The 10,537-nt window shown below is 27.2% G+C and overlaps 1 protein-coding gene and 1 long non-coding RNA gene across 4 annotated transcripts; one reads left to right on the top strand and one right to left on the bottom strand.

The window, feature by feature from the left end:
• Positions 1–320: 320 nt before the first annotated feature.
• LOC126265896 (uncharacterized) lies at positions 321–6,383 on the top strand. 3 transcript variants are annotated; one of them, XR_007548382.1, is made up of 5 exons: positions 321–388; positions 450–575; positions 785–911; positions 1,320–1,441; positions 5,598–6,383. It is a non-coding gene; the product is annotated as an uncharacterized LOC126265896 (long non-coding RNA). The 3 variants fall into 3 exon arrangements; XR_007548383.1 differs by lacking the exon at positions 5,598–6,383 and adding an exon at positions 1,895–2,015; XR_007548384.1 differs by lacking the exons at positions 321–388; positions 450–575; positions 785–911; positions 1,320–1,441 and adding exons at positions 3,058–3,132; positions 3,194–3,319; positions 3,526–3,645.
• A 2,817-nt stretch (positions 6,384–9,200) lies between these two features.
• LOC126265979 (uncharacterized) lies at positions 9,201–10,333 on the bottom strand. Its single transcript, XM_049969088.1, has 3 exons — positions 10,298–10,333; positions 9,776–10,214; positions 9,201–9,690 (listed from the first exon to the last, which is right to left on the bottom strand). Exons 1-3 carry the CDS (start codon positions 10,331–10,333, stop codon positions 9,230–9,232), a joined length of 936 nt encoding a protein of 311 aa, XP_049825045.1. The 3' UTR covers positions 9,201–9,229.
• Between the last annotated feature and the right edge of the window lie 204 nt (positions 10,334–10,537).

Below are 10,537 nucleotides of genomic sequence, written 5' to 3'. Positions count from 1 at the left end.
AAATTTTAATTCTTCAAAAATGTTATGTTTTGTATAAATATGTATAATGAGCAATTATTTTTGGTCATTTAAATAATATCACAAATTACTTTCAAGACGTCTTTTTTGTATCGAATGCCGCCATAATTGGCAATGTACAATATATTTCACTCACAATAGGATACTATATAAATAATAGAAAATTGCAAAATTTAAATCATTTTTAACTTTTGTAGAGTGGTTAAAATTATATTGTTAACAATATTATTGACCATCCAGTTTGCAACCCACAATTCTCCGGTGTTACCAGGGTGGTGTGCTCATCAGGTAAGATATAAAATGGCGTTTTTGGTTGTTCGGTTATGCTTTGTTCAGTTATTTATCATAAACCATGTATTTAAACTATAAGGTGCTTTTAATGACAACAGTATTATTATATTAAATAACCAATACTCAATTTTTAATTATAGCATTGGCGTAAGAAACGAAGAAGCTTTCCACTGGTTGTAAGTTTTTTAGGACCAATGAGAAATTAAATTGGTATGAAATTTTACCAAGAAAGGAAATGAAATGAATCAGAAACGTAAACATAAAAGGTCAGTCTCACATTTACTGTAAAGTAGTTTTGCTTTGTATGATACCGATTGTCTGTTTTTAAAAGTATAACTACATCTGTTCAGTTTTGTGTTGTAAAAAATTTTCTCTAATATATTGATAAGTAAGTGATGAACATATAATCTAATGTATAACTAATTAATATATAACATTATAAATTGAATAACTAATATCCACTTTTTGTTTTCAGCATTTATCCAAGAAACTAAAAAGATAACCAACAAGTAGAAAGTTCCTTAGGACCAATGAAAAATTAAACAGGCATGTCATTTTGTGAGGAAATGATATGAAATGAATCAGAAATGTCAATATAAGAGGTCAGTCATTTTTACTATAAACAAATTTTGTATAGTATCATACCAATTGTGTGTTTTTAAAAGCAAAATTACAACTGTTCACTTTTGGACATATAGTCTAATAAACTTTAAATTTTATCTTATTTTACTAAAGATTATCTTACAAATTTTAATTGTTAAAAATTGTGCATGTGTTTAATATAAATATGTTTGCTGAGAAATTATTTTTGGTTATCTAAATATGATCAGTTATCACAAGTTACCTCCAAGGTGTTTTTTCTGTTTTAAATGTTGTCATAATTGGTCAATCTACTATATTTTTCACTTAAAATAAGTTAGAATATAAATTATATTACAATATATTTGTTACACTATTATCTAAAATTATTTTAATAAATTGGATAACTAATTTCAATTTGTTGTTTTTAGCATATATCCAAGAAAAAGCTTTCTACCAAGATTTAAGTTCTTTAAGACAAATGAGAAAATAAACTGCCATGTTATTTGAAGAGGACAGAAAATGTAATGAATTAGAAACATAGGTATAAAAGGTAAGTCTCCATTTACTATAAATTAATTTTGCATATCATACCAATTGTGTTTTTTAAAGTACAATTACAGCTGTTTAGTTTTGTATTGTAAATTACTGTATACTAATTTACTATTAACATATTTTGTCGATACTAATCATGTGTTTTAAAAGTGCAATTATAACCGTACAGATTTGCATTGTAGAAATAAATTTTGATTAACATATGAATAATATAATGGATATAAAGATATTGGACATATAGTCCAACAATTTTAAAATTTTATCTTGTCACATTTAAGCCAATATTACAAATTTTAACTGTTCAAAGTTCTCTGTATAAATATATATAATGAGCAATAATTTTTAGTCATTTAAATAAGATCATTTATCACAATAAATTACTATATAAATTATATTATATTCTTTCAATTTATCTATTACATAAGTAGTTAATATTGATTTTTGCTTTTAGCATTGGACTAAGAAATTAAAAAGCTTTCCGTCAAGTTGTAAGTTCCTGAGAAGAAAAGAATAATTAATCTGGCATAAAATGTTATGAAAGAAGAAAATGAAATGAATCAGAAACGTAACTCTAAAAGGTCAGATTTACATTTACCATACTTATTTTGCTCATTATTAAGTTGTTTGTGTGTTTTTAAAAATACAATTTTTTATGGCTTGATTTTTAAATTTTATAATATTTTTTAGTATTTAAAACAACAATTTTAATTATTTTAGAAACTTAGTTATCTAATTTTAATAGAAAAAAATTGTAGTTTTGGAAATATGTAGAAGAACTATTTGTAAAATTTTTTACAAGAAAATGTGTATCCCTTTTAAGTATACAGTATACCTGCTACGGGGCTCACATTTTGGTATATTTTCTGTAGACTCCATTAAAAAAATATATGTACTTTTTTATTTCAAACGGAATAATTGAATTTAAAATTTTACTAAACAGTTCTTTCAGTAACTTTTAGCTTAAAATTCTCAAATTACCCAATATAATTTTCAAATTCGTGTAGTTTCAAACCATATTTGATGACATTTGATAATTTTTGTTCATATAATCAATTAAATTTGCTATATTTTCACTTTTATTTTCGGTCTATGTTGAAGAATTTCTCCAATTTGAAGTTTTCATTGATAATATCAAATTTTAAAGCATTTTAACAGATTTAAAGATATTTTTCAAGTAATTTGAATTTTTCTAGTGATTTTTGGCTTAAAATTGTAAAATTTCAAATTTGTTTAATGTCAAACATTATTTGCTGAAACATTGATGATTTTTGTTTATATAATTAATTGATTTAGAATATTTCAAATTTTAATTGTTCAAAAATGTTATGTTTTGTATAAATATGTATGATGAGCAATTATTTTTGGTCATTTAAATAATTTCAGTTATCACAAAATAGACGTCTTTTTTGTATCGAATGTCTTCATAATTTGCAATGTACAATATATTTCACTCACAATAGGTTACTATATAAATTATAGAAAATTGCAAAATTTAAATCATTTTTAAATTTTGTAGAGTGGTTAAAATTATATTGTTAACAATATTATTGTCCATCCAGTTTGCAACCCACAATTCTTCAATGTTATATTGGTGGTGTGCTCATCAAGTAAGATATAAAATGGCGGTGTGGGTTGTTCGGTTACGCTTTGATCAGTTATTCATAATAAATCATGTATTTAAACTATAAGGTGCTGTTAATGACAATAGTATTATTATATTAAATAACCACTACTCAATTTTTAATTATAGCATCGGCGTAAGAAACGAAGAAGCTTTCCACTAGCTGTAAGTTTTTTAGGACCAATGAGAAATTAAATTAGTATGAAATTTTACCAAGAAAGGAAATGAAATGAATCAGAAACGTAAATATAAAAGGTCAGTTTCACATTTACTAGTTTTGCTTTGTGCGATTGTGTGTTTCTAAAAGCATAATTACATCCGTTCAGTTTTGTGTTGTAAAAAATTTTCTTTAATATGTGGATAAGTAAGTGATGAACATATAGTCTAATGTATTACTAACTAACATTAACATAACATTATTTTAATAAATTGAATAACTAATATCCACTTTTTGTTTTCAGCATTTAACCAAGAAACTAAAAAGATTCCCACCAAGTTGAAAGTTCCTTAGGACCAATGAAAAATTAAAATGGCATATCATTTAATGAGGAAATGATGAATCAGAAATGTCAATATAAAAGGTCAGTCATTTTTACTATAAACAAATTTTGCATAGTATCATACCGATTGTGTGTTTTTAAAAGCAAAATTACAACTGTTAACTTTTGGACATATAGTCTAATAAACTTTAAATTTTATCTTATTTTACTAAAGATTATCTTACAAATTTTAATTGTTAAAGATTGTGCATGTGTTTAATATAAATATGTTTGCTGAGCAATTATTTTTGGTTATCTAAATATGATCAGTTATCAGAAGTTACCTCCAAGGTGTTTTTTCTGTTTTAAATGTTGTCACAATTGGTCAATCTACTATATTTTTCACTTACAATAAGTTAGAATATAAATTATATATTACACTATTATCTAAAATTGTTTTAATAAATTTTTCAAATAATTTGAATTTTTCTAGTGATTTTTGGCTTAAAATTGTAAAATTTTAAATTTGTTTAGTGTCAAACATTATTTGCTGAAACATTGATGATTTTTGTTTATATAATTAATTGATTTTGTTTCATGTTTATCTTTATTTTCATTTTCGTACTATCTTGAAAATGTAGTACAAAAATAAGGACACTGAATTTCAAATTTTGTGTAATATATGTTTTTAACAAATTTTAATTTATTTTTCAAGTAATTTGAATTTTTTCAAAGATTTTTCAATGATTTTTGTCTTAAAATTGTAAAATTACAAAGTAAAATTTGTCTTATTTTAAATATTATTCAATGAAATTTAATAATTTTTGTTTAAATAATTAATTGATTTTGTTACATTTCTTTTTAAATTAATTTTAAATTTTATCGCTTATTCTTAATGTATTTAAACATATTTTATTTTCAGTATGTTGTATTAAATTATCTTTAGTATAGTTGGTAAATTATGACTTACCTTTAAACATAAACTTTCCTTCATCTTCTTCCTATTAGTTAAAAAAATAATAGAATGTGAATAAATTGATTGATAAATTGATTTTTCTTATGTATTACAAATTTTACCTTTAAATATATATTTTAAGCTTTTTTTATTAATTGTTAAGTTAATTTAATTAAAAAAAAATATTAAGTGACACTGATATTGAATTAATAAATATATAATAAATATAATAATTGTTAAGTTACTTCAATCATAAAAATATTAAGTAACACTAAAATAATTTTTCTATTTATGTTAATTTTACCTTTAAAAATAATATTTAGACATTTTCTATAAATTCTCAAGTACATTTATTTAAAAAGGTTTTTTAATCATTTTCTATGAATTGTTGAGTTAGCTTCAAATATACTAAATAAAACTGAAAATGTCTTAATTAATATTTTGTTTATCATAAAATGTTTCTTTATTTTTCTTTTAATATTACTATTAATTATTATTATAAAAAATTCAGAATATAAAAATTTTAGTTTATGAAAATACATCCTGCGACGAAAATATTTTATTGCGATATTGAACAACCTTCGAGTAGCAGTTCCCCATGACTTTTAAATAGGTTGTGTAGATTTGCCATGTATTATTTAGCAGGTCTTTTTATTTTCTCTTGTCAAAATTAATATTGAAAATATAATAAAATTTATTTTAAAATCTTGTAACAAATTATACTCAGTTGCCAAGAACTAAACGGTAAATTTTTCAGTGTCTTGATTTATGATTTTACTTTTTACGTTTTTTAGTAAAATAATTCAAATTTATTATTTTATATTTAATATTAATTCATTACAGTCACTTCCTCTTTAAACATTTAGGAGCCATAATTATAACTTGAAGAGAGTTTGTTATAGTCGGGACACGCTGTCATTGACTCGTGTTATCGCAATCACAAAGAAATTTAAAATTGGTTAAAAATGGTTACTTGTGTATCTATCTCACCCAACAAGTACTACGTAAAATTTTAAAGATAATTTAACAAACTGAAATATATTAAGTAACATACATAGTTACAATATTTTCTAACGTTTATGATCTTTTTATGTTTTAGGTATTAGGATCACTTTTTCGGAAACCACTCATCGAGTCTTACTTTCTTCAGTCACTTGAACCAATTGATTGTATCAATCTGCTACCACACCAAAATAATTGAGAGATCTAGGGTTGAAACATCAATAATGTTCAATTCATTTGTATATAGTCATAAGCACGAGTTGCTGCGCCAGTTGTGCACTTTCATAAGTAATGTTATGTATTTAGTATGTAATTTATTCCTTCAGCATATATCCACTTGTGTACTTGTTCAATTGTCTCAACTAAGGTTTATAACTTGCTGCTCTTTGAACATTGGAGTTGATGAATTGACAATTAGACAATTGAACAAGTATTTTAATGCTGAAAAGATTTATTTATCTCTTATGTGTCTGTTGAATTTATGATATTTTCTATTTACCTTAACAAGGATTTAGGGGGTCCTTTTTAATGTACTTTTGGTTTAACATACGACACTCATTTTTTCCTTGTAAGTAGTAATTTTACTTCATTTATCCTATTTGCTGTGTCTATTAGTGACTTCGAAATTTCCATTTTTCGATTTTGGTTTGGAAACGTCAGTGCTGGACTGTTTAATCGATCGTCTCTTGAGTCGTTACTTCTTATGTTCAAAGAATAATAATGTATGTCCTATTATTCTAGCGTAGTTTAAGTTCTTGCTTAACGGTAGGAATCCATTTCAATGATTCCCGACTACTAAACAAAGTGTAATTGCTTTTGCTTTTCCTGCTATAGTATATTTGTTGTCTCCTCCGGTCCAAATATATTTGTTGACAAGTCGTGATCTTCTGTTTTGTCTTTATACTCTTATTTCTAGTACATAATAAAGTATGGACGTCATACAATTTTTGATTGCTGTATTTTTGGTTTAATACCAGGCAACCAAAAAAGTCCGTTGAAGGTTAAGAAATAATAACACAAAAAATGGATTAAACTTAGATTTATTCTCAAAAATAATCACCCTCAGCAATTATTACCCTTTCCCATCTAGATACAAAGATTATATATCCTATTTTTGTTAAAATGTTGCTTTTGGGAATTGAAGAAGTGTACCATCCTGGGAATCATTTGAAATTACTAAAGTTACAAAGAAATGACCACGTGATATACTATAGAATAGTGAAGCCAATTTACTCCTGGTCCTCATTTTGGAAGATCATCAAAAGGAAGGTCTTTTCATCAGTTATCGACCAAATAAAATATACATATATATATATATATATATATATATATATATATATATATAAAAACAATCCCCTCGGAGTTATCTTCACAACGTCTCATAAACAATATAAATATGTATAAGTATGTAAATAAATACTTCAATAATTAAAGTAAAAAAACAACATTCAAGGATAGGAAAAATGACAAACAATATAATTCTGAACAACGTTTCTCACATAACAGTTTTAAAATAGTGAACAAAAATTATGACGCAACTATAAATAGGTTTACAGAAATCTATACATGCGAAAAACTGTTTTATGAGATCATATTGGGAGTGTTTCAATTTCCTTCTAAGAAATAAATTTCCTTTGAAAATTGAAAAGATCATATTGAGAAATTTAAAATATTGTATTAAAACTTTTTATGAAATTTGGGACGCTCTTTTTTATTATTATCTTTAAGATATTTATAAATAGTGAGTCTGGTACATTTATCTAATATTTTATCTTTACAATCATGAATTTTACAGAATTCATGATTGTAAAGATAAAAGATTCAAAGTGTACAAACGAATATGGATATTTGAAATGAAATTTACAAGTAAATCGCAAGGATAAATTAACTTATTAAAATCTTGATCGTATTCTTTAAAAGAAATAAAAATATGCTTTTCAGTGATATCTTTTGAGAGAAGGGTCCCATGGCATGAATTTGAATTTTCTTTGATAAATATCCAGAAGAACCATGAAGAGAATTAAAATCACAAATGTATTTTTCAACTAAGTTAACATCAGACTCGAAAATAGAAACATCTTGTATAGTCACCGAATTGACGAAATCAGATAAAAATTTTGAAAATGGCCCTAAAGATTTGCCACCATCATATTTACAATTACTATTGACAAAGGTAGGACCACTTAATTTAAGGAATTAACAACTGTTTTTAATGCGTTTTAAAAAAAAACATGCTTGCGAATTTGACAAAACAAATTTTCCCCGGGGTCTTGATTTAAAAATCTAGTATTTAGAGACTCGTAGCCTTCATTTTTCAACTCATGCCAAAGGCAAGTAACAAAAGTTATAGTTATCTACGCCTTGCGGCGAACTTTCATCTGCGGATGTACGTATAACAAGTAGGGGAGTCCGGCAACGCAGATGGTGCCCCCCGTTACACTCGCCTGCGATATCTGCGCAACGGCTCCCCCTTTAACAATACTTAAACTACTTACCGGATCCGGTTGCGGAACAGACCACCAGATCGCATTTCTACGGTCCCCTGGTCTGTCCCACAACCAGGCCCGGCTGACTAGAATTCCACACATTGAATGGTTTGGTATAATGATTTCCCACTATCTCACAATTCCTCAGCCTTTTGGATGTGTGAGGGGGCTCCATTGGCACTTAGCCGTCCGGCCGTTGCCCGCGAGGAACCACGTGGAGGTGGCCAGGAGACACCCCTCGGCTTAGTGGAAAAATTCCGACCGCAGCTAAAAAGAATGTGTAAAGAAATATAAAAGTAAAAGCCTTGCCGCTGTATATGGGCGACAAGGTGTGTGTACAATAGTAAAAATTGTAAAAATAAAATAAGATTAAAATAAGGTAGAGCTAAAATTTGGTGTATAATAGTATTTTACACTACAAGGGAAGAAAGTTTGAGATTCCTGCCCTGCGCGCCATCTTACCCGAGGCGTAGCCGAGATATTGATGCCTGCCCGATATTTGCAGCACGAGCGAAGCGAGGGGGCAGGCATTAAATCAAATACATCTATAAATGAAAGTATAGTTATATTTTAATTAAAGAAATTTTGCTTATGTTATAAACGTGACTATTTATTATTTTTAGTACATCTTTAAATATTACTTTATAACAGCCGAGGTTACCTTATTAAAATAAATTATTCTTAAAATTTATATTCTTATATTCTTAAAATAAATATCAATTTAAATATATTGCATACAAACTAAATTATACATTTTACTCAGTATTTTTAGTGGTACAATAATAAAAATTATTAATTATGTTACCGTGAAACACACAGTTAATCGTATTTCACATTTGGATTTTTGTTTGTAAATTGTTTGTTTATCGGTACAGACTCGGGAGTTAAATAAGTATATTTAACAGTTAAGATAAAACTTTATTTTCTACAATTTACACTGTTCAATATAGATGCTTTATGTACAATAATTTCTGCTAGACTGCCATCCACCCCCTTGGATGGGCCTATTTAAAATAGGGAATATTTACGTTAACCCCATTAAGGGATACTCTTAATAAGTGGACGAAAACATTCCCATGCCTAAACCACGAAGAGATAAGATAACTAACTATATACAAAACTATATCTAACATAAACACTAATATAAACACTAATACATTTAACTCGGGTGCTTCGAAATTTGTTGATTTACTTTCAGATGTTATTTGTTTATTTTCATTCTTACTCGACTTAGGTTTATTTGTTATGTTAATATTAGATGTTGACGGTGAGTGTAGATCACTGCTTGGATTATACAATTGCTCAATCTTAACTTTTTTTTGGGTGGTTGATTTTCTTTTTCATCTGAAAAAACCGAGATGGGCGGTTTATTCAAAAAATGACAAGGTTGACCTATTTCAGGATCAGAATTGATGATAATTTTTTTACGGCTTGCTGTGGTAAAGGAAGGTGGTGATGATACTAACGTATCTTGTATAAACGAGTTATCAATCTTCGCTAAAGTGTCATCATCCAAACGAAAGTCATCAAAATGGTTGTCATAATTGTTTTCTGTTGATAGAGCTTGTTCATATTGAACAGAATTTCCTGATTCAGCTGGATTAGTTCCACTTGTAGTTGGATGCTGATCTGTATCTGTCGGAGAAACTACTTTGATCTTATCAAAGATTTTTTGTCTGTTTAGCAAGGAGTTTTCAATATAACCTGTAAATATAGAGATACAAACATATTCAAAATTCTCACAAAAAATTAAACAATTATATTTTTTTTTAATAAATATAAGAATTACCTTCTGCAATACTAGCCGATTTCCACCCTCCTAACTGTTTTAACATTGTGATACTAGCTCCAGAGTTTGAAATCAATGTAGCCGATGTCCTGCGGAAGCAGTGTCCTGTATATCGTTGTGGATCAGCCAATTCCAGATACTCAGCGATGATTTTCGGGATTTGACCTATTTTATTTTTTCCTATCACTTGTCGGTTACATTTGCCTTTTAAAAATTGCACAAAAATTCTTTTACTTTTAAAATCTTCAGGTCTCAATGAAATATAATATTTGACTTTGTCATAAAAAAGTGGTCCGATTAAAAATTTACGAGGAAGACCATTTTTTGAATCATTTATAGAAACGAGGTATTTTCCATTAATATCTTCAACATCAGAGACTTGAAGTTCTTTTAATTCGTCGCATCTCGTAGCTCCACAAATACCAAAAATTAACGCAATCTGAAAATATAAAAATTAAGTTAACAATAAATTAATTAATTAAAAAATCAATCAAATTAAAATAAATATTTATAAGTACATACTTTATTGGCTAAATGGATGTAGTCTGGCCTTAGCATTTATCAACGATAAATAAATTTTGAGGTTATACGTGTGAGAGTAAAAGTACAAGCTGTGAATGCGTGAATCGGGCTTTAGCGATAGTATTGTAGAGGGGATTTTCTCATGTATTCAGTGGCAGTGTACACGACTGAGTTTTTACTCCCGCTGTTGTAGATGGCGCGCGTATAGCTTGACCAAGGCATAAAAATACTAATTTCTGT

This window comes from Aethina tumida, chromosome 6, assembly GCF_024364675.1.
Source record: "Aethina tumida isolate Nest 87 chromosome 6, icAetTumi1.1, whole genome shotgun sequence".
NCBI lineage: Eukaryota > Metazoa > Arthropoda > Insecta > Coleoptera > Nitidulidae > Aethina > Aethina tumida.
This window is presented reverse-complemented; position numbering and strand designations above follow the sequence as displayed.